Source organism: Idiotropiscis lumnitzeri, chromosome 1 (genome assembly GCF_059441095.1).
Source record: "Idiotropiscis lumnitzeri isolate Australia: NSW breed Sydney's pygmy pipehorse chromosome 1, RoL_Ilum_1.0, whole genome shotgun sequence".
NCBI classification, from domain to species: domain Eukaryota; kingdom Metazoa; phylum Chordata; class Actinopteri; order Syngnathiformes; family Syngnathidae; genus Idiotropiscis; species Idiotropiscis lumnitzeri.
Genome location: NC_142391.1, coordinates 35977907 through 36001369, shown reverse-complemented (window position 1 = coordinate 36001369; position 23463 = coordinate 35977907). Strand labels below are relative to the sequence as shown.

At 40.4% G+C, this 23463-nt stretch overlaps 3 protein-coding genes across 3 annotated transcripts; 2 read left to right on the top strand and 1 right to left on the bottom strand.

Annotated features, from left to right (window-relative positions):
* Positions 1-166: 166 nt before the first annotated feature.
* Positions 167-7572, bottom strand: phyhip (phytanoyl-CoA 2-hydroxylase interacting protein). The gene is made up of 5 exons (XM_088298495.1): positions 7391-7572; positions 4354-4523; positions 2434-2608; positions 2128-2245; positions 167-2029 (listed from the first exon to the last, which is right to left on the bottom strand). The coding sequence occupies exons 2-5, from the start codon at positions 4519-4521 to the stop codon at positions 1483-1485; spliced, it is 1008 nt and encodes a 335-aa protein (XP_088154621.1). The 5' UTR covers positions 4522-4523; positions 7391-7572; the 3' UTR covers positions 167-1482.
* Positions 7573-9705: 2133 nt separating this feature from the next.
* On the top strand, positions 9706-13378 carry polr3d (polymerase (RNA) III (DNA directed) polypeptide D). The gene is made up of 9 exons (XM_088305744.1): positions 9706-9854; positions 10381-10542; positions 10617-10660; positions 10749-10903; positions 10998-11119; positions 11202-11355; positions 12435-12682; positions 12766-12918; positions 13046-13378. Exons 2-9 carry the CDS (start codon positions 10381-10383, stop codon positions 13157-13159), a joined length of 1152 nt encoding a protein of 383 aa, XP_088161870.1. The 5' UTR covers positions 9706-9854; the 3' UTR covers positions 13160-13378.
* A 283-nt stretch (positions 13379-13661) lies between these two features.
* On the top strand, positions 13662-23459 carry gpat4 (glycerol-3-phosphate acyltransferase 4). The gene is made up of 13 exons (XM_088298470.1): positions 13662-13797; positions 14415-14946; positions 16307-16376; positions 16464-16764; positions 17678-17752; positions 17947-18036; positions 20552-20645; positions 20724-20839; positions 20951-21006; positions 21111-21196; positions 21288-21416; positions 21817-21896; positions 22299-23459. The coding sequence occupies exons 2-13, from the start codon at positions 14779-14781 to the stop codon at positions 22405-22407; spliced, it is 1374 nt and encodes a 457-aa protein (XP_088154596.1). The 5' UTR covers positions 13662-13797; positions 14415-14778; the 3' UTR covers positions 22408-23459.
* Positions 23460-23463: the final 4 nt, after the last annotated feature.

The window sequence follows — 23463 nt, the reverse complement described above, 5'->3', positions numbered from 1 at the left end:
TTTACAAACACAATATTAATCAGAATGCCATGTTTAGACTAATGGATGTGCAGAGAAAAGTATCTTGTAAAAAAAAAAAAAAAAAAAACATTTTAGAGTTGACTTTCCCTTTATTAAATAAATTTTGTATCATGCAAATAAAATAAAAAACACTTATAATTGTGCATTTTCATTGAACCTCTGTCTTTTATTTGCGTGAGTCATCACTACACACTCTTGTATCAGAAGGAGGTGGTGGTCCCTTTCACTTTGGGCATCTCTGGGATTCCCAAATAGGTCAAAGTTTACTTGTCTGAGCCAAATCCAAGCCCCAGAGCAGGATACAAGCTAATCTTAGCTCAGGCTTGTTATGATAAACTATCTGACTGATAACAGGAGGCTTTGCACTCATCATCCTTATCACATTTAACTGAAGTGCAGTGGGATTTTTTTTAAATACAATGACAAATGAAGGACTCACAAATGTAAATCAAACACTGTTTAAGTTACACATAATCAATAATTAAAAAGAGTCGCGTGGGGGCGCCTGTTTGTATAAGGTGCAGTATGTCTTTAGGGCCACATTAATTCAAACTCATGTTCAGCAATGTGAACGAAAAACCAAACACAAGTCGTAGCTAATGTATATGACAATTCAGGTGGCCACCAAATGGAGCCTAACTTTAAAGATCTCATATTTGGCTGTCACCAAGATTAAATGGGTAGGGGGGAGGGGGGGGAGCAATATGAGTAGAGCAGAGTGAAGTGATAGGGGAAGGTCAAACAGAGCAGCCGGTGTTGTCAAGGCGCCTGTTGCTACTCAAAATTACAATTGCGACTACTTATGCTACCCATCCATTTTCTGTCGTGCTAGTTTTCATTTGGGGAATTGATTCACTAGAACCAATCCAAGCTAACTGCACAAATATTGTAGACAACCTGTCACACCCACATTCACATCTACAGAGTCTTTAACAAACCCAACATGAATATTCTGGGAGTGCATGGAAAATACTATCATAGCACTGGGAAACATGCTAACGCAAAAGAGGAAGGCCATGGCTAAGATTCAAACCTCAAAAGTCAGAACTGTGAGGCAGATGTGAAATTAGAGGCCATTGTTCCGTCATACTATTTATTGTTTTCCAATTTCTTTTCAAATTTGGAATCCCTAGAAACGTGGCTCCAGAATAACTGCCTCTAATAAAACTACCAGCTAAACAAAAAACTCTAGAAACACCATTAAGAAACCAGCGATCACGGATCTTTGTTTAGTCTTGTGAATGTAAATAAAATGTTCAGTTTGTAGCTGCCCGTGATTAATATTTGTGAGATTGATTTCGATTGGAAACGCTATTCTTGCCTGGAGAGAGGGAGAAGCGAAAGCAGCATGCACATTTTTGTGAAGTGGGTGGTTCTCGACACGCGACGAGATTCATGTCTTTTACTTTTAGCCTCGGATGCTCTGATGGCCCTCGGGCCCATCCTAAATCGTCACGTGGCTCAGCGGCCCACGCTGATATTGCACACTTTGCAGCTCGGGTCTTTCTTGGCATTGGCCGTGGTCAAACTCATGAGCTGATGATGTCCACTGATTAGCTCCACGGTACCCTGATCCAAACTGACCGGCTCTGTGAAAAGCACCTCGAGGATGACGTCGCTGGCGTGGCAGTACAGCGGCTCCTCCCCTGGACCCTGGGGGGCAGTGTATGTCAAAAAGGGGTTGCTGGCCAAGTCCAGCATGGGGAGGCGGCTTCTGCAGAAGTGGTCTCCCTCTGTTCCCACCGGGGCCAGCACCAAAACCACATAGTGGTAGGCTGTGTACATGCAATAGAAGTCAGCAAAGTACAGGGAGATGTTAGGGTTGAGCAGGTGTTCAGCCGGGATCTGGAAGCGCAGTGGGCCGTATGGAGAGTCTTTGGCGGGGAGACCTGTATCGAATTCAGTGTTGCAGCTAAAGAAGACTCCCTGCAGTTTGCCATTTATGGGAGAGCCATGACTCCCACTCGTGTCTTTTAGGGCAGGACGCATCAGACCTGCACACTCCTTTCTAATCCAATCAACCAGAGGAGAACGCAGCATTATGACCATCATTATCGTTCCAGTTATCAATGAGTCATTCTCATGCCATTATAATGCTCCACTTACCTGACGCAGTCAAAGTAATCTGGATGCTGATTGCGATAAAACACAGAGAATTTCAAAAGCCTTCCCGCGGAGCCTTTGGCCTTGTCGAGAAGCTGCTGAAGGTGTTCTATGGCGTAGTCTGTCAAGTTAAAAGGAGTGCGATAATCATTTCAGAAGTTTGCCCTGCTTTCAAATGCTAATGACCTTACACACAAAGAGTTTTTTTGTTTTGTTTTTTGTGCCATTTATGCTCTGCAGCTTTTTGTCCACGCTTATGTAACATCTTATGGCATACATTAGCATCACTTTGGCTGCCAGGCACATCACCTCCTGTGCAGAACTCCACGACTGGGCTCCACTCTGACACCAAGTATTCGCCATCGGGCTGTCGAACCGCAGTCTGCACGGCGACGCAGTACTCTGTGCAGGGGCTGAGGAACCAGTGTCCCCTCACAGCCATGGGCAGGGGGACAGCCTTTGCCACTAGTTTGGTTGGCACATCCTGGAGGACGCAGCAGAAACATCACTGGATGCTGTTTCATTCATTAACATTTCAAAGGAAATTTTAATGGCTTTGCAAATCAAGCCTTTCCCTCTATAGGATTTGCATTAATACCGTGATATTCCTTTCAAGCCCAAGCGGCTGTAACTAGGAGACGTTTAATTGAACCAGCTGCTTTGTTTTGGCCAAGGTGTCTAGATAGTCAAGAGGCCTGCATAGCCATGGTAACAAGAACTCTTCTTTTTAAGCTACAAATTGCGATTAACTCTGAAATTGTGTTTTATATGAAAGGCAAATAAAACAAGGGAATAGAATACTACAGTGCATAAAAAAGTATTCATGCCCCTTCAACTTTGTTCTCATTTAAAACCACGAACTTAAATGATTTGTATTGACTAACACAAAGTAGAACAGAAGTGATACATAATTTTCCAAATTTGAATTCAATAAAAATAACAAAAATGTGAGATGTGCCTGCTGGCTTTACACATCTAGACACAGACATTTTTGCCACAGATGCTAGAACTAGTAGCTTTATGTTTAGGGATGTCACTTACTAGGCCACGCCCCTCAAAGGCACATATCGAAGACACTAATGCTATAGTATATATATATATATATCAGCCTAATGTCATTTGGATAAATTCTAATGGAGAAATATGATTTGTTGTCTAAATCAAGGTTCCACTTCATTTTGGTGTGACAAACAATAGCGCATGTTCCAAAACCAAATTTTGAATTGGTGAGAAATGACAATGCTGTTACCATTTTCCCCGTTTTCTGTGATTTTATTTTTGTGTAGGCTTGGCATGGATTTATATTTTTAAGACTTGGGGCCCTATTTTCATCCTGTTTAACGGTGCGCATGGGTGAAGTTTTCTTTCTTTTGGCTATTTTGTCGACGGGCGCAGTTACAAATGGCTGTTTGCGCAGTTGTGGGACTGAACATAGCGTCCTTGATACTGAGTCAATGGAAGCGGCTCCCCTTATTACTACATTTAAATTCCGTGCAGGAAAGGCAAGGAGGAAGCATAAGGGACTCACTGGAGACTATGCAGCAGATCGGCAACTGCAAGAATATCTCAACTTGCGGGTAATTTACAGTTGATATCGGCAAAGTGAGCATTTGGAGACAGCCTTCAACCACTGACTGTGCATCTGTGTATGACATGATTTTACCTGGTCTAAAGTCTAGTTTACTTTCCGTCAACAAATTGTCTGGAGCGCCAGGGGCACGAAAACCAAAAAATATCCTCGATCCAGTGAGGCAAAGTGCAGTCTACCAAATTCCCAAACACGGCAAACCAGTCTTGTCGTGGCATGAAAATGAAGACGCGCCAGTTTATACGGCAGTCTTCGTAAAGAGAGCTGTTGGATTCATGCTGACTTGGTGACTTAACGTTGGTGTCTAAAATTAGTTAATGATGTGCATTAGCAGTGATTACCGCATTAACTGGTGTGTGTGGCATTTGTATTCGTGAGTGGTAAAAACACAGCTACAAGTGAGTCACAGGCCCAGAGCTGTTGACTCCTCTCATTTTTCTTCTTGCTTCAATTGAAACAGACTGAAAGGGCACAACCGCTGCTTTCTGTGCTCAGATTATTCTAGAATTTCCGTTAACCTTACCAGACCTTTCAGAAGTAACTTTATAAGCATTTTGCTGTCATGTCAAATAAGGGATACGAAGACAAACAGTTTCATCCAGGTACTAGACAAAGCCACAGGCCGTTTGGAGTTGTCTCACCCTGTGTTTAAAGCGGTTAGGATCTCTGCATTCTTTGCGGCTCAGGTCAATGAAGAAGTGTGTGGCTCGGGCCGTGTCCTCTGGAGTCATGTCCCACACGATGCGAAACGAATCGCACGTCACCTCACATATTTGAATGTTGCAAGGGGTGGCGAGCGGGGTGTCCATTTCTGTCAGGGGATAAAACGGGACATTTGAAAGAAATATGACGGCATATCATTTTAGAAAACCCTTCCATTAAAATCACGTTCACATACTTGCGAAGCATAATCTCTTGAGCCTTGTGAATATTTATATGCCTGCTCTGGATGGATAAATTTCAATAAATACACTCGTGTTTTCCTTTTGCATCACTGTTTGCAATCGAATTAGTTATTCACTTCATTTGGACAAAATAGCGTGTGTATTTATTGTGATTCTTTAACTCATTGATCCAGTACATTCTTGTTCTGTTAGCAATACCAGAATTAGCCTAGAAATTATTTCAAAAGTGGATTTACCATATGTGCTTTACATACAAATGTCCAGTTAGAAAATTATTCTTTCTGCCAATTTAATCTTTTATACTAAAATCATACTTACAAATTATGTGACAATACTTTGAGAGTTTTTGATATTTGTAGATGATCATTTTCTTATTTTGAAGTTATTCATTCAATGATAGTGTGCTGCATGATGCTGCGTTTTGTGCAGACGCCGCGGTTTTGATTCACCGCCAATGCCCCAATCTTTCGGTTCCAACCCTGGATTAAAGAAAATGTATGTGTAAGAGCCATTTTTTACGTTAAGGTATGTTTGCTTTAAACCTCCCACCACTTGGGTGCAGTGTGGTATCCATTGGCCACAGGGCTATTTAATCAATGGGCTAACAAGACCCAGGTGGTTACTATTGGGGAGGCAAAAAGTTTTAGACCGTGACCGTGACAAGGTGGGAAAAATGGTGTGAGCTGACTTGACGGACAATTGGACGACTTTACTTTGGAAAAAGCGGAACGGACACGCGTCAAACCAACCCAGGCCAGTAGTAACCATAGTGACCCGTTTGATAGGGAAAAGGGTCACTACAGTATGTGTTTTGTGAATGAAGGAAATATGCCATAAAACTATGCCCAACATATGTGAGTGGCCGGAAAAAGTAACAACAACTACATTGCATAAAGACATTATTATTGGTGGCACTGCCTCATAGTGAGATACCAACTATGTTTTTTGTTCTTTGAAGAACTTCACAAACATGTCCAACTAAAAGATGGAAGCATATGCTAACAAGATGGAAACATGGCAGCATTGGAAAGGAACTACAAAGTCAAGACTGTGGTCATTATCTCTTGAAAGCCGAGACAAATTAATCTTTCATCCATGGATCTTCTTTCATTTTTGTCCTCTGCTCCCTTTCCCCCACTATTTGATGGCCTTAACTGCCATTTCCCATCCTTATGCAACATGAGACGATTCCAGATGACTCCACGCCTTTTATAATCACCTCCATCAGTCTCTCGGCAACGACATGTTTGCATCATCTCGCCATCTCCTCAATTCTAAAAAAAAAAATATTTTTCATTTTCAATTTATTTGGAATGTTTGTAGCTGCTGATTCTTGTGTTTGCAGTCTCAGCACCTCTCTTATTTGTCTGGCAGAACAAGACAAGGGGAGATTTAGGTAGTGACAGTGGAAGGTGATGAATCACTACTTGGTCACACATCAGCCATTTGAACCACACCGCTGCACAAAGCCTTGAGTCGGAGGCAGGGTCAGCCACTTTTTGATGTGTGTTTGATTTGCTGTCCGCCTTATTTATCTGCAGCCGAGCACATTGCATGTTTTCTTTATTTGGAACAATCCGTGCGTCTTGCACTGAACACTATGCATATGTGTGCCTAAAATAACCTCAGTCGCCATTTAAGTAGCGAGCGTAACACGCTCATGATGCTGCATTACACATGGACAAAGATTTTTTTTTTATTTGGTCTGCAGAGGTGTTGTCTGGGCCTTTCATGATGGACAGGCTGCAGCGTCTCATTAAAGCTTGTGAACTGTGAGATGTGTGCGTTAGCCCATCCTCGCTGTGGCCTGAGGAAAAAGACAACTGCACGTGTTTCAACGCAGCTTCTGCTCACATCTCATCTCCAAGTTTCTTCAGGAACAGAAAGTGGGCCAACAATAGATTCTCACAGGATACTCATCAAAGCCTGCTGTCTGTGTTTGTTCCACTTAAAGATCCAGTGCATGTGAGCACAGTTCACATTCAGGTTTCCAAATCACTCACACATCTCTTTGCCCTCGTTTGTGCAGTAGGCTATGAAAAAAGAGAGCCAATTTTCTCAGCTGCAGCGCTAACTGTAATATCCAGCTGCTCCAAATCAGGCAATTTGGGTCTCTCTGATGGATCTGACTGAAAAACACCTCATTAGTTTAATTATTTGGGTGTGCTCCACACTCACATTAATTGTGACGTACACTCGCGCACGCACACGCACACACATGCAGCGGATGGTGATTTCTAGAGCACAATAAGCATTGATCAAAGTATTTTCTTTTGGAAAAAAAATTCATTCAGCAAAATTATTGCTTGTTCCATCCAGATTACATTTAATGCCCCAGTGAATGTCTACATGTATGGGATGTGTGACCCTTGGGAATTGGAATTTGAAAGTAATCCTTCTTGCTTTGAAACTCTACAGTATATCTGGTAAAGTGACAACAAAGTTTGATTTGGAAGTGGAAGTACGAGGGTGGAATCAGCATCGCTATCGATGTACTTATGACAAAAGATTTGTCGTGAACAAGCTACTCAAGGAGCATAGTCTAAAAGCAAGCAGTAATGAGAATGTGAAGATAAACATACTGGCAGATACTCATGAGAAAGGCTTGACTGGTGACAAACGCTGAAAAATATGCACATTCAGTACACAGATGAGAATGACAGCAATTGCATAACATCTCACTCCACATGAAGAGATATCACATCACAAGAAATCAGGGAATCTATATTTATTTCTAAAATCTCAAGTGAACGCATAGAAAACAAATCCTTACTTGAATGCTGTAGAATCTCTGATTTAAGATTTTAGGCGCTGTTTTCTTTGCCCGCTTCTGAGTCTCCTGATGTGCTGCAGTCACTGATAGATCCCCCTGGAAAACTGATTAGGAGGTGAAACGAACATGCTGAATCCTCTCTCACTCTGTCTCTTTCTCTCCCGCGCTCCGTCTGTTTCTCTCATCTGTGTGTGTACGTGTGCCACACAAACACTCTCACCCTTTGCCCCCCCCCCCCCCCCCCACTAGTCTCATTTTTGCTGTGGGCTTTGTGGATGATGTTTATTTGACTCTTACGCATCTGCACAGCGCACAGTGCATCCAGAGCTAAACGAGGTGAGCCGAAAAGAGAACTGTCAAACACTACAAGCTCATCAGCATGTTTGGAACAAAGCATCATTCCTCAAAAGTGTTGCACTAAGGCGCTCTGGTATACGCTACAATGAACTCTGCGACTATTGTGAATGTCACCGCTCACATTTTAAAAATGTATGGACACAGAGGCGGTGATACAGCATAAACACAACAAAAACAAGACGCTATAGGCGGAGAACATTCAAAAGATATGCGTGATGAGGTGTCCCATGCAGTAACTGAACTGCACTTGTGCCAACTGCGATGCCATATGGACTTACTCCACAGGGCATAAAACCCCCCCACCCCCTACCCTCGTAGCCCATCCTCCGGCGAGTGATGCCACAATGTGAGCCCAGAATAAGCAGATTTGCACTGGCATTAGTTGTAAAGTGGGATGTTTTGCACTGGTTCCTTGGGTCAACATTTAGGATTTCACCAGAGATTAAAAAAGCGATGTCAAGAGATGCTCTACTCAGATTAGTGGCTGTAATCTCCTTTTAAACAATGGGGATGGATTTGCAACAAACATGACAATATAAGAGTTATTGACAAAATAGTGTTACAGTATGTGCTATCTTCACAAACCAAAAAAGCTAACAATGAACAATATGAATAGATTTACATATACAGTTTTGATCCAAGGCATATGGTAAATGCATGTATGCGCTCACCAGACTTCATTAGGTACACCAAATAAGATCCATTAGACTAAAACTCAATTTGAAGTAGCCCATATGATATATTTGAAACTTTCAGACAGCAGTTCAGTTATCAGTAAATTTATTTTTGTGTTTCTAGTATGTTTTAGTGCAACAATTTCCCATGTTGTATAAATTGTGTCAATTATTACAGGGATCATCTAGCAGGGGATGCGCCATATTTAAATAACCAGCTCAATTTATGTTTGTTTGCTTTTTTTAAAGATAAAGATAAAGATAAAGATGTCCTTTATTACTCCCACAATGGGGAAATTAAGTAAAATGATATGATCTTGCATTTTAAATTTGATCAATTTGTTTGGAAAAATCAATACAAAACTAACAACCTGACAACCAGCCACAAGAAATTGGGAATATGACCATGCCCTCTCCCATACCTCCATGTCTTGGTTGGAGTCCAAGGAGGGACAGATTACAATTTGTCCATTCAAAGTCATTGCAAATAGGTCGCTGACAATGTCAAAATAACGGGGATCAACCAGCCCCAAAATGTATGTGGGCACATCTATTTAGGCCAACTTCAACCTCTGAAAGCCTGCAACTCTGAACTGTGAGACGGACGTGCTAACCAGTTATTCACGGTGTTGCCCTACAGTAGCAGTAGAAAATTGCAGTTATTCATTATCAACAATCGAACATATACTAAAATAGTAAATATAAGATTGAACTAAGTTTATTTGTCTGTTTATGCCTGTATTTCTTAACATCTTCAATAAAGTACGTTAAAAAAATAGGAACAGTACAGTAAAAGAGTAAAGTTGCTTCACACGGCAATAGCATGTGGAATATTTCTGCTGTTGTGTAGCCGTGTAATCAGCTTCCAATGATTCACAACCACTGTGCTTCAGAATTTAACATCATTGGCCCCAAAAATATTATTTATTCACTACAAGTAATGCGTCGTAGTCCATTAGTCAATGCCAGCGACGAATGAGGCAATTCAAATGAATGCACTTCCACGGTGTAGTAGAGGGACAACTAATCAGTGTATCATCCTCTATTTATTATACACAAGAATAATATCTTTAGCACCATGATTTCATACAGAATAATATGAATAAATTGAGACAGTATAATTTCATTTACCTATTTATTCATTTATTTTTTTAGTTTTCGTGGAAATATAATTCTTGTAATAATACTATGTAAAATATATGGCTTAGCTCCATAAAAATTGGGAAACACTGCTTTAAACAAAGGCTGACATGGAATAATTAGGTTATGCGTCGATCTGCGCAACTGTGAACCGCCTCAACTTCGGCTGATGACACCCGGAAGTGACATACAGGCGGCGTGTGAGTAAGCAGCGTTGGAACTGATCTAGTTTTTGCGACTCTTCTCACAAAAGTGGAGTAATTGTCGTCTTGGGATAAATACGCTTCATTGAAGTAAGTGGCTGTACATGTGTGTCAAAAGACAAGATCAATAGTTGTACAATGTTTGTTTGACGGTGGTCTAAGTCGGCCACGTGTGTGGATAGGTTTCTGCTGTGTTGTTGACCCCGCATGAGTTCGTATTACCACGACTTGTCACTGAAAACTGGGTTGTGTCTGCAAACCTGTTTTCCAAATTTGCTTTATATGTATTAAATGCAAAGCACTTGTAGTTAAGTTGTTATTTTACTTTGAAGTTAAACTTGTACAATGTTTTTTTTTTTCCAGATTCTAATATCTGTACATTTGCCTACAAGCTTGAGATTTTGCAAAACTGGTTATTGGAATGTCAAAATTATTATTATTATTATGATTGTTGTTGAATATTTCATATCTCTTACATTCCAATATTTGTTGGTGCTTGTTTTCAAATGCTGAGGCTGGTAAGTGTATTTTTCTATAGTTATTCTGCTTAGGGCAACTATTTGCAATCCATTTCAATCACATGTTTTTTTTTAAATTTCTTAATTGTCTGTTAAAGATGGCCGATTCAGGCTCAGGTGATCCTAGTGGTCATCGCATGCCACCACCTGGAGGGATCGGGAGGAACCAGCTGATCGGTCGTCGACCACCTGCTACCATCTCTGGGGGTCGCCTTCCTGCAATGCGTTCTAGAGATCTCACCTTGGGGGGAGTGAAAAAGGTTTTTGCCCCCCCCCCCAAAATATAGTATTTTCCTCTTCTTTCCATAAAATGTTGCTTTTTTTCCCCATCTAGAAAACGTTTACACCCAACATTATTGGCCGCAAAGTTAAAGAAGAGTAAGTTCACAATAAGATTAGGGAGGAGGGGATGAATTGTGTGTAAAAGACCTTTTGATGAGTCTTGCCCGTGATTTATGTTTGAAAGTGTCAAGGATGAAGGCGGGCAAAAGAGGGAGCGGATGAATACAACCCGAGGCAGAGGTCCAAGAGAGAGAGGCAGGGGCCGGGGTCGTCCAGAGATTATCCAGTCCCACTCTATTTTTGAGCAGGGTCCAGGAGAACTAGCCATCAGGAAAAAAAGTAGGTATATTGACTGTAACAGGTATAACTAGCATGTTTTTGGATCTTATCATACAATTAACTAACTTTCCTGGTTCATTTAAATATTCAATAGGTTATGAAAGTGAACGAGATGCCCCGATTATAGGACCATCCCCCATCATTAATATTAAAAAAGAGAAAAGAGAAACTGAAGAAGAGACCAAAGAAATCCTTCGAAAGCTCGAACAAGATGGCGTGAGTATCTACTAAAACTTATATGCACAATTTAATACGTTTTACTGTTTGATTCTACCATTTTCCCCTCCATGTTTTTCAGTTTATCGATGATCCATTCCTGAAGGGTGAAAAGAAGAGCTGTCCAGTTCAGCTTCCCCTTGCTGTGTCAGGATGGTGTTTCAAGGAGGAATTCAGTACTCCTATTAAAATTGAAAAAATGGATGAAGATGATCCCATGGAACCTGCAGTAGAAAGTACTTGTATGCTTTTGCATTACACATTGTTATTTAAGATTTCATAAGTTTCATAAGGAGTGCATGTGTCAATGACTTTGCAATTTTAAACCATTAAGGGTTATGTTCCATTATCTGCTTAATACCAAACACCACCCTTGAAAATGCATTATCATCCTCCCAAAATTGAACCAACAATAAAAAAGAAGAGGACATAGGCAAGGCAGCTTTACTAACACTGTGCGATTCATCCACAGAGTCACTCAATGTGTTTTACACGCTTAAAAATACGGTATAACATTTAAAAGAATTTTTAAAAAGAATAGAAATAAATGACATCTTATGAAAATTACTTAAAGACTATACGATACAAGTAAAAGAAAAAATGCTTTAAATTAGCTCATTTATATTTATGAGGGGGGGAAAAAGCTTTGATTTAACTCTTAAAAGCTTATTCCATTTCTGTGCAGCATAACTCATAAATGCAGTTTCATTGCGTTTGGTTTGAACACCCCTATCTGACCTGAGTCTGCAGACCTCAGCGCCCTACTGGGTTTACGTTCCTTTGGTATACCTCTTCCAGTCGTTCGTTGTCAAATAATAGCGAGACCTCCGCCCCTGGTTAGCTAGCGTTTTTAATTAACCACTCAGAAAGGCAAAAAATTTGATCTTTGAACAACAAAGATGTCATAAATCCTTGTCAACAATTCTCTGTCACTTCAATGTTTAACAAAATCTTTGATGTCCCTTTATGTTTCCACAACGGGGTGTACGTTGCCCAAAAAAATGCCAGTGGTTTACCTGTCACGATAGCAATACAAAATCATGTTTGTAGCATTTTTTTTGTGCGTTGCCACCCTGTGTGGCTCCACGTTTTGCACATACTAGTTACTCTCACTCTTTGGTGGGGTTGGTGGCTTTTACAGCGCTCCAGAATAGCAAAATTTAATCATCCAACACTGTGTTGTATATGGGAGGGTGGGGGGGGGGGTTGTGAATTAAAATTCATGCGCCAATGAAAGTTGAACATTTCAAAGGTCCTAGCTCATGTTTTTTTCTGTTGGCATGAATAGCTAACAAACTCAACCTTTTATTTTAAGTGAAGGAAGAACAAGAGGAAACAACGATAAAGAAGACTGAGGCTGCATTCAAGCCTCCTCCACCATCTGAGCCGGACATTCTGCCCGATCTTCTTCACAAGTGGAGTCTGAGCAAAGGTGAGCAGCTGTTCTTCATGCAGCTGCCCGACACGCTGCCTGGCCAGCCACCTACTAAGGAGTACAAGCCAATAAAAACCGAGGTGAAGTCCGAGGACGGTCAGTCTGTCCTCATGAAAACGGAATCCCAGGTAGCTAAATGTCATTACTACTTAGTAATAAACGCATTACATTTATGTGTAAGATGTATAAGTATATACTGAATACTTAACAGGAGGAGCAAAATGAAGATAACAGTTGTAATTTGAAAGATCTGCAAGAAGGTCTTGTTGGAAAGATGCTGGTGCGAAAGTCCGGTCGGGTGCAGCTCATAATGGGACAGATCATGCTGGATGTGGCCCTTGGAGCTTCCTGCTCTTTCCTTCAGGTACGGCAGGAGATGAACTGTCTTTTTTGTGTCTTTGTCATCTTCTGCATAAGCCACTCCATGTTTTATTATAGAACTATTGAACTAGAACGGCACCCCACCTATTTGTCTTTTTAATTTGTTTCAGGAACTGGTTTCTGTTGACACTGAGGGACGAACAGGTAACTTGACTGTGTTAGGGAACGTCAAACATAAAATGGTTTGCTCACCAGACTTTGAATCTCTGCTGGAAAGCAGGTGATAATCATTGAATACCCTTCATGGTTGTGGTTTGCTCTGCTCTGTCATATGAAAGTGTTCTAACACTAAACTATAAAACCTCAAACAAGACCAAAAGGTTTTTTTTTGCTTCAAGACACATTAAGTGATTTGCCATATGTAATTTCCTTTAGTCTACATCTCAAATAATTTGCCTGTACATGGATGTAAATGTGTGAATAAAGTTATTTCTATTGAATAATTGTTGTTTTTTTATGAACACAAATGACATCATTGTATGTATGTATGTATGTTTTATTTGTTTCCCAAGAAACAGTTTTACAAAACAGAAATAGCCTAACAAGAAAAAATGCCTTTACTTTTTTATGAGTTAGATCAGTCTATACTGATTCTGAAGGTCCTGGACAGAATATATTGACATGGCGACATCAAAAGAGCCACGCGACGTTTTATCAGCCGTAATGTGATGAGATGTAATAGCACCTTTTGAACAGATGGTGTCGCTGTAGAAATGAGCAAGTCCTGGACCGGTTGTAAAAACACGCTCGACTCCCACTAGTAGCCTCATAGACAGTTGTCTGGTCACGTTGACCGCCCGGCTACAGTTCGGCTTCAGTCTGGCAAACGGAGACAAAAGATGGACCGGTGTCGCTACCGAAGGTGGGTCTGTCATCCATTATTACCCCAACTATACTAGCGTTCTGATAATTAGTGAGCTTCCGCTTTTTCAACATATTCTCACAATCCACGCAGGCAACAAAAGCTTGTCTCGGCAGTTCATCCTCAGTCGCGGCCGATAGCAAAAGCTAACCCAATGAGCTGTGGAGCATGCCTAGGATCAGCCCCAACACAGCATACGGCTCGTTGAAGCTGACTTTGAGTCCATGTTGGTGATAGTTTATTGGGCACCTTAGGATTTCGAGAAACAAATGTTTCAAAACATTAAGTTTCTACGTGGTCGAAATGGTGATGTAATGTTAGCTGAGTGCCTGTTAGTGAAGAAGCTAGCTGTGGCTGAGCTTGTCGTTAGCTTTCCAGTGGAATCATCAGTACAGTAGAAGCAGGCCCGGTGCACGCTGTGAACTCCAGTTTCAATGACCCCAAGATGACCAAATAAATAATGACTCAAACAGCCTAATGTACACTCAACGCCGTTATTCACACACCTCGACTGGTACGAACAATCACCTCTCCAATGCCATGTTTAACAAAAATTCAGATGACTATTGTAACTGAGCCATTATTATGATGATGATCATTTTTTTTATTCATTTTAGGCCAACTTCCCACTGAGGTGTGCAGAGGATTCTCACCACAGAGGAGCCACCTGCTGAGTTCAGCTGTTTTTTGTTTACATCCTCTCAATGGGACACTTGCTCGAACCACAAGGACATCTGGATTTCACATACAGTTAAAAAGACTGATGGACCTTTCTTCTTTAATATTGCCCATTATGGCAACGATAAGATGACCATCCACCCTCTGTGCAGTAAGAGGGAGATCCATCCTATAGTTGTCTTTATGAAGACCTTGTGTTGACGCCAGATAAGGGCCAGTGCGGCCAAGGCGTGGAGATCGAGACTTCTACCCTACCCGTCTGACTTGGGACAATCCAGACCTCACCCCTCAATTGTCTTCAATATGGAGCTGTTCTTTAACCCCTTTGACAGCTTGGTGTGTATCCTCCTGGGTATCTCCTTCACAGTGTGGTTCACGCTGCTGCTCGTCTTCATCCTCGTGCCCGCCATCTTTGGGGTGTCTTTTGGCATCAGACGTCTCTACATGAAATCTTTGTTAAAGGTCTTTGAGGTAAGCGCTGTCACTGAAATGTTGTACTTGTGAAATTAGGACTTTTTTGTGAGTGTAACAAAAAAACAATCCTAAATTTAAAGGCCATGCTTTAAGTTAAATACAAACTAAAATACGAGTCATGAAATCTAAAGTAAAGCTAATCCCCATATGAAGATGCCTGACAAATAAACAGGGAATTTGTATGCAGAGGGATACTGTCACCTAGTGGAATTGTTGTATATTTTGCTGGGATTAATGTTTAATTGCTAGTTCAATGATTATTCAATATGTATATATCAGGCATATCTTTCAGAAAATAAAAACTCTATGAGGAAGGGTGTTTGACTTTTATTATTATGAAACCTGCAACCATGGTTCATTGCTTTCAGTGGTTGATATGGATTAGCACTGCTGCCTGCTGTTATGTAACATGTGGGGGGTGTAGCCTGTCCCCAACTATAGTCACCAACTATATTCTGTCAAAGCTCCAGCTGCTTCAAATACATCAAACTGTTGCCTTCCTCCACGATGGGACCAATACACTTATGGTACATGAGTTTATTATCACTTTGGGATATTTCTTGAGGTAAATACTGGAGGAAAACTGACATAACACAGAGCAGATCTTATGCCAGAAAAAAAAGTGAGCCGGTGGAAACCGGTGGAGATTTCCTGATCCTGAAATTCCTCTTTGCAAACATGAGGAATGTGGTAACTGTTGAAAGGACACAAGCTGTACTAATCTTACTCCAAGTTTCTTTAGTTGTTCAAGTATGACAATCGATTCGTTGAATAAAACATCTGTGATAATTGTGACCTTATGTTTTTGAAGTTTTAAAGTAATTGCCCCGTGTGAATTGACATTTACTTAATGAGCAACTTTTTAAATGCCAAGCTTTTATATGCTCCATCCAACAGTCAAAGCATCTGTACTTCTCATACGTGCTTCACCGGAACTGAAGGCTGATGTCAATGTTTTTTGACACACCTTCCTGACTTTATACTCACAGAATTTGCTCACAATTGTTGCATTCGGCTGTACAATGCCTTGTTTTGTTGTGTTATCAAATGTAATTGTGTGGGCTGCTGACATGCCTCCCCGTTCAATTCTTTCCTAAACTTTTTTGGCTCATGCTCAAAAGAACATGATGTGCTTTTCTTCCCTCAGCAGAAGTGCCTCTGTGCTTTTGTTGCTTCAAGGAAGGCCTGTGCATTGAAGTATACTGTAACAATGCACATTTGATTACAACCTGTAAACCTTTTAGGAGTTTCAAAGAGAAAGGGGCGTGTTCCATCATGTAATTTCACACTGTAACTTTGATTCTGAATAAGATGTGGATTTCAACTCTTCTATACTCTCACACTGTTATTTCTTTAGTGGGCTACGCTGAGGATGGAGAGAGGAGCCAAAGAAAAGAATCATCCATTGTATAAACCCTATTCAAATGGTGAGGTGTAATATTATTGGATTTCATTTTGTGATCATGCTCGTTGTGTGTGTATTGATGACAACACCGTCCTTTGGATGGTTCTAGCAATCATTGCAAAACATCCCACTTCCTTGGAAGAAGAGATTAAGGAGATTCGGCGCAGTGGCAGCAACAGAGATCTGGACTCGGCACCCGAGTTTGAGATGTCGGACATTTTCTATTTTGCTCGAAGAGGAGTGGAGAGCATCATGGACGATGAAGTGACCAAGCGGTTCTCGGCAGAGGAGTTGGAATCTTGGAATCTGCTGACACGTAGCAACTATAACTTCCACTACATCAGCCTGAGGTTGACTGTGTTGTGGGGACTGGGCCTGCTGATCCGCTACGGCATCCTTTTACCTCTCAGGTATGAACTGTACAAATGATCCAAATGTTTGTTCAAGCCTGGGTGGAAACACATGCAAACAAGTTAACATATTAATGCTAATGCAGATCTTCATTGTCAGACTACTACCGGAGGAACTTGAAATAAATTTTGACAGTAACTCTGACTGATGTCATTGCGTTACTACCATCTACTGTTAGTGCAAGTAAATATAATTTCAGTTAAAGACCAAAAATAAAAAAGCCACATGCTTGTTTGGTACACTGTTGATGCAACAGTGCTGCCTACTGAGACACTCTGCCATCTCACAAGTGAGCTATAATCCCCGTGCTTTCCATTGAAGGTGAAATTTAGAAAAGCAGTAAAACCAGTCATGAATGAATGAGTGTGCATCCCACATTCAGATTTCTGCCCTCAACTAATAGCTTTTCTCTACCGGCAGAAGAGAGAAGTGTAATAGTCGACAGCGTAGTAGCACACAACTGTCTTGAAAGACGTGCCAACCTCATGATTGCGCTTAAAATGTTGAGTATCCGTGCGTTGGCACTTAATGTGTCACACATAATGACTCACTGCTGAGACTGGCTTGCACTCATCTAGTTGCCAGTGGGGAGGCCAAACAGGCCACATCAACACAAAATGCACATCATTCTCTTAGTAGGTGTTCTTTTTCCACACAAATGCTCGCATGTGTCTTACTCAATTTAATCACAAACCTCTTTGAAGCTGGAATCTATTCGTTCAGATTATATTTGTCTGTTGGCCAGCTCAATCACAGCCCAGTATGTTCTCCTAAAGGCTGCATTTATGATCAGTATTTGTAAGACGCTTCTGTCTGATGTAACAAAAGCTTCCACTTATTTACGTACGAGTCCCTGTCCTGTTTTCTGTGACTTGTCCCCGGTGTTGTCAATAACGTGTTAATTTGTTTCAGGGTTACCCTTGCTTTCACTGGGGTTGGTCTTCTGGTATTCCTCACTTCTCTTATCGGCTTATTGCCCAATGGAAGGTATGTGTGTCTGCTTTTTACTAATCAAACAGATCTTTTCATGTTTTGCTGCGTGCATTGGCTGGTTATACTGCAGTGCACTGTTGGATTGTCACGTTTGATTCAGTTGATACAGAGTGCTAAACCAAACTGAACGGTACTATTTTGTGGAAACGTGACTAGTTTGCTTGACTGTTGTGTGTTCCTTCTTGCAGGATAAAAAGCGTTTTGAGTGAAAAGGCCCACCTTATGTGCAGCAGAATATGTGTCAGAGCTCTGACTGCTATCATAACATACCACGACAGGTAAGCAGAAACCTAGTGGCTTAAGGAATTCTACTAGCCATGGTTTGGTATGACCTGTTCAGTTTTTTCCCCCCACTCTCATTCACTCACTCTGTCAGGTTTGATGACAGTGTTTTTATATGCTATTATACTTAAGATGTTTTCAATTTTTTTTTACAATATAAATTGCCGTGGTGGGCACAAAGGGTTTTTCCTTGTCTGCATTTGGCAACCTGATGTTTACTTGCGTCAATTGTGGTCATCCTTGAGTAGGGCAGAGCAATTAATGAATTTTCTGGGTTAAGAGGTTTGTCAGGTTTTTTTTTTAAGCGGCTTTCATGATTCACACCACAGTGAGTCTCACTGATTAGTAATTTGATATATTTCAGAATAAGATTCATATGTTGAATTTTTGGGGTGAAACGTGTACAAGCGGAATCAGTTGGTGGAGAGCAATAGTGTTAAACATTGGCCTTTTATAATTTGCCAAAAAAAGTGTTTATCGAGACTCGAGAGGTTTTTCCTGGGAGTTCAAGCTCCTCTGTGATCGACGGCTATTTGAAGACCACTTCAAGGTGTACTTCAGACTTTGTTTCTACGTGCTTTTTTGCAATTATTAAGGGTCGTGCTAGAATGCTTATTTTGCAAAAGGGCCCCCTCCATTCCCATCACCGAAGAGGGAGCACTTATTTATTTGTTTTTATCTGCGTGTTTGGTATAAGGAGAAATAAAGTAGGAAAAAAGGAAACCTTATTTTAAAGAAAGTAATTGACATGGATGTTTCTATGAGGGAAATTTGTTTAAAATGATTTTTTTTTTTTTTTTTTTTTTTTTTTAAACAAGGCAGTATTTATTGCCTAGCCATTTATTGGAATATAGTAGTCATATTGCTCCTTGTTCATTGTTAGTGCTCTTCTAGTTTCCATTTACAACCGATTTTTATTGCACTAATCGGTGATGTGTTTAGAAGACAGTCATCTGCTTATTGCGGTCTTATCGGTAGGGAAGTTAGAATAAAGATGGCACAGAAAAGGAAGAATGACTTTATCTTTACAGTTGTATCCATAAAGGTGGTGAACAAGCTATTTCATGACGTGTTCTATATTTGACCACTTTTGGTGTTGATATTGATCGTGGACATTTTACATACAAGCAACCTATATGTAGATTACAGTTATGTAATTACACACGTGTTAACAATAATCTGCAAGTTGCATGAATGTGTAAAGTTGTTTGTCATCGTAGCGTCTACATATTTAACAAAGGCCTAATTGTGACTCGTATTTGCATTCATTTCTTTACTTATATGGGCATTCATTTTTGTTAGTATTATGTTTATTGGAATGCATTTTTACTTTTCATACCTTGGATTTCATTTGTGAGTTTTACCTTTTTGCTTATGTGCTGATTTAAGAAATAATGCTTATTTATTTTAAGCTTCGATGTAATGATTAGACAAATGTATGTCATTACAAATAAGATGATTTTGTGGAGGAAATGTCACATTGCCTTCTGCACGTGGACATTCCGTACCGTTTCCTCCTCGTACCTAATCCACCACGGTCTGCATGAGATTACATAATGCCAGATGTTTTTTCTCGGAAGTGACAAGGCAAGGGTGGGTCAGAAAGTGAGAGTGGTTGTGAAAGAGAGGTTGCCAGAGGCTCAAACTTTGTACTTTTCCATTTGACATGTTAGTGGTTAACACAACACACTAAACCAATAGTAATGTCTCTGATATTAACTGTTTCAAAATCACATCCAATTTGAGCCATGTCGCAAGCTGTTGCCAATTCAGCAATTGGCACTCTTCTGTAAAGAGTGATTGTGTTCTTAACAGCAGTCTTTCCCAACGCTTTATTGTGCCACGGCACATATTTAACATTCAAAAAATGTCACAAAGTATCATGGATATTGTACTCAAATACTACTGCCATCCAATCGCTGGGCACAAAGAACCAAACAACCATTACATTAAGTGAACGTGATAATTTCTCACGGCACACCTAATGATGGCAACAAAACAGTGATTGGGATTCATTCAAAAGGTTTTTGTTCACCAAATAAAGTGCATACTTTTCGGACGTGGTCAAGTAACACAACAGGAATCAGAAAGTGTATACGGTAGAAAATGAAAATGTGGTGGTGTTTAATTGACACATTTTGCAATGCATTAGTACCGCAGCAGGGAACCAGATGAAGCAATGACTTTACTTTTGTTGCGTGAGATATCGGCCTGTTGTAACATTCTCTGTGGCATGGTGATAAAAAATACATCAGTCAGTGATGTTTTTTTGTAACTCAATCTCGGGAATGAAGTCTTGGTATGTGCAAGTGCTGAATGTCAGATGATTTACAGTGTCGACATAATTTATTTTGTTGCTCTTTAGGGAGAACCTGCTGCTTATTTTTTTATAGAAGAAACTGAATGTGTAACTACATCATCATGACTTTCAACCACATGTGGTTTGAGTCGATGGTTCTTTATATATGCTTGAGGAAGTTCTCACATTAGCTCTTTTTGTCCTACTTCTAGTGAGAATAAACCCAAAAATGGAGGAATATGTGTTGCCAACCACACATCACCCATTGATGTCATAATTCTGGCCAGCGATGGCTGCTATGCAATGGTAAGTGTTGACTCTTTTTCCGTATCCGTTGTTTTGGAGCCCTTTACATACCTTACGTTGTATGGGAATGTGTGTCAGGTGGGCCAAATTCATGGAGGCTTGATGGGAGTCATTCAGAGATCCATGGTGAAGGCATGCCCCCACATTTGGTTTGAGCGCTCAGAGGTCAAAGACAGACATCTAGTGGCCAACAGGTAGAACTGCTACTTTTTTCTTTGATAACGACAGTTACTGCAATTGATATTCAAGCCAAATTGAAGAATCTATTGAAGATAGTCAGCTATATTCTTCTCTCTGCAATACAGGCTGAGTGACCATGCACAAGATAAATCGAAACTTCCCATTCTCATATTCCCGGAAGGTGAGTTTGATTGTTTTATTAGGTTGAGTTGCTTTTTAAGCACAAGAAGTCTGTTGTTTGTAATACAAATCTCAGATTTTGAGTTTGTATTTTTTTGCTGCCAGGTACATGCATTAACAACACATCAGTTATGATGTTTAAAAAAGGCAGTTTTGAAATTGGCGGCACAGTGTACCCTGTCGCTATAAAGGTAGGAGAAATGTCTTTGTCTTACCATGCATATTTACTATAATTACAACCATGTGTTGACAATGTCATCGGGTTGTTTTTATCCTGTGCAGTATGATCCCAGATTTGGAGACGCCTTCTGGAATAGCAGCAAGTTTGGAATGGTCAACTACCTGTTACGTATGATGAGCAGCTGGGCGATTGTCTGCAGTGTGTGGTACCTTCCTCCTATGTCCAGAGAGGTACGACTCCGACTTTAAGTCAGATATGCATTTTTCCATATTTTTAGAGTTATCCAGTACAATTAAAGATATTCTCAAGTAGGCACACACCAAATCGAGACAGGCGATAAAGCAAACAACCACAGCTTGTCTTTTGCAAAAGGAGAGACAGATTGCTTTCAGAGCACCAAGGTCGTCCAACGTTTTGCCTCCCATCCGTGCCCTTTATAAACATAACGGGGTCGGTTACAAGTGATAACAATACCAAACATGGAGTAATTAATGTGTGCAATGCTGAATAGATTAGTATTGGAATTTGTGGGCGTAACGCAATGCAGTTTACAGCAAGCAATGTGTTTTTATATAAATTAATTACAATACTATACAATTATTCCATCACATATGTCAATATGTTTCATAGGAAGGGGAGGATGCTGTACAGTTTGCCAATCGGGTAAAAGCAGCCATTGCCAGGCAAGGCGGATTAGTGGATCTTTTGTGGTAAGACAATATCAATATTTTTTTTTCTTAAGAACACGGTCACACACAAACTTTGCTGTTGAACCAATGTCACTTAAAGACAAGCTAAGAACAATGTGACATTTGCAAATAAGCCTCTTCTCTGAAGTTTGCATGGGTTAAAGCTGAGGGGGAGGGGGGTCTGTTCTGTGATCCGAAGGTGAGCCACTCTACCTGCTTGACAATTTCAACGGCTTCTTGCTCACTCAATAGCTCAGCCCTTGTTGATGTCAATACATTCACTGGTTAGAGTTCAAATATCCTACAATTTGCGATCAGCAACTGAATAAACTGCGACGTTTCTGTTTTTTCAACCAATAGTTATTCATTAGGAGACTGTTACAGCCAGCAAAAAAAATATGCTGAACAAATCCTTCTTTGCAGGGATGGAGGGCTAAAGAGAGGAAAGGTAAAAGATACCTTTAAAGAAGAGCAGCAGAAGCTTTACAGTAAAATGCTGGTGGGCACCCAAGAGGATCGCAGTCGCTCCTGAAACACTTGTGAGGTGGTGTGGATCGGCTCAAAACCCTCACAGGGAAGCTCTGACTGCAAATGAAGTCAGCTGTGCACCCTCTTGAGTTGGTGTTCCTAGACTTTTCTCTGCCTCACACAGACAGACGTATGCTGCTTGCAGCGTTGTATCAGGTCCGTTGGAGTTTCATGAAACAAGCCTCGGCTGCATTAGAATGGAAAAGTAGAAGTGCTCTTAGATGGAGCCATGTCTTCCTTGTGGTTGAGGAAAAATACTTGTAATATATTTGTCCTTGAGTTTCTGTTTTGTTAGATTCTTCTTTTACCATGTTTGTTTTTCAGTCAGATTTTAAGTTAACCCTGGTTCTACCTAGGTATATAACAGAGTTATAGATGATTAAAAAAACAACAATGTTTTGAGAGTTTGCATGACTGGCTTATGTTTGACATGATGCCAGACTTTGTTACATTGAAAACTATTTTTATGAGCTTTTTTCCAAGAGAAAGAATCTTGTATTCTAAGCTTTGTGTTTTACATGAAGACTTGTATCAACCTGTCAGTACAACAGCAGTAACTGGTGTTACTGAACTCTTGTTGCTGTTTTTTTCCCCATGGAATGTGTAAATGTTCACATCGTAAAGTGGAAATATTGCACTTGTTGCATCCAAAGTCAACATGTCAAGTGAAAGAACTCACTTGTGATGCTTACAGCTCAATCAATGCCCATGGTGAACAGGTAATCATGCAGGTTTAGATAATTAGAAGGGGTCTCTAAACAGCACATTTGGAATGGAAAGCAGCTAACACTTTTAATTTACACCATGTAACGTACTTTGGCCACCAATTTGTTGCAACAGCAACATGTTTGTTTATTTTATTTTAACTGAACTCCCAAGAGACTATTGTCTTAATTTTCCCTGCTTTGTTGATATTTGTCATATTTGGCAGACTCTTCAAGAAGAGAAAGTGTAGCTGTTGTCTGGTCTCCTTCATGCTGGAGCCAGCCAACATGAACTCTGCATTTAGATTTGCACCAAACGTGTTTATTAAAAAATAAACCTTCCAGAATGTCACTAT

What these genes read in the sequence shown, in the direction of transcription:
- phyhip (XM_088298495.1), bottom strand. Translation starts at nt 4,521, where the DNA reads ATGGACACCCCGCTCGCCACCCCTTGCAACATTCAAATATGTGAGGTG. An exon ending in CTAACCGCTTTAAACACAGG is followed by an intron (nt 2,609 to 4,353) that starts GTGAGACAACTC and finishes TGCGTCCTCCAG; the next exon opens with GATGTGCCAACCAAACTAGT. An exon ending in CGTGGAGTTCTGCACAGGAG is followed by an intron (nt 2,246 to 2,433) that starts GTGATGTGCCTG and finishes TTAACTTGACAG; the next exon opens with ACTACGCCATAGAACACCTT.
- polr3d (XM_088305744.1), top strand. Translation starts at nt 10,381, where the DNA reads ATGGCCGATTCAGGCTCAGGTGATCCTAGTGGTCATCGCATGCCACCA. An exon ending in GGCCGCAAAGTTAAAGAAGA is followed by an intron (nt 10,661 to 10,748) that starts GTAAGTTCACAA and finishes TATGTTTGAAAG; the next exon opens with TGTCAAGGATGAAGGCGGGC. An exon ending in ACTAGCCATCAGGAAAAAAA is followed by an intron (nt 10,904 to 10,997) that starts GTAGGTATATTG and finishes AATATTCAATAG; the next exon opens with GTTATGAAAGTGAACGAGAT.
- gpat4 (XM_088298470.1), top strand. Translation starts at nt 14,779, where the DNA reads ATGGAGCTGTTCTTTAACCCCTTTGACAGCTTGGTGTGTATCCTCCTG. An exon ending in GGCTTATTGCCCAATGGAAG is followed by an intron (nt 17,753 to 17,946) that starts GTATGTGTGTCT and finishes TCCTTCTTGCAG; the next exon opens with GATAAAAAGCGTTTTGAGTG. An exon ending in TGTACCCTGTCGCTATAAAG is followed by an intron (nt 21,197 to 21,287) that starts GTAGGAGAAATG and finishes TATCCTGTGCAG; the next exon opens with TATGATCCCAGATTTGGAGA.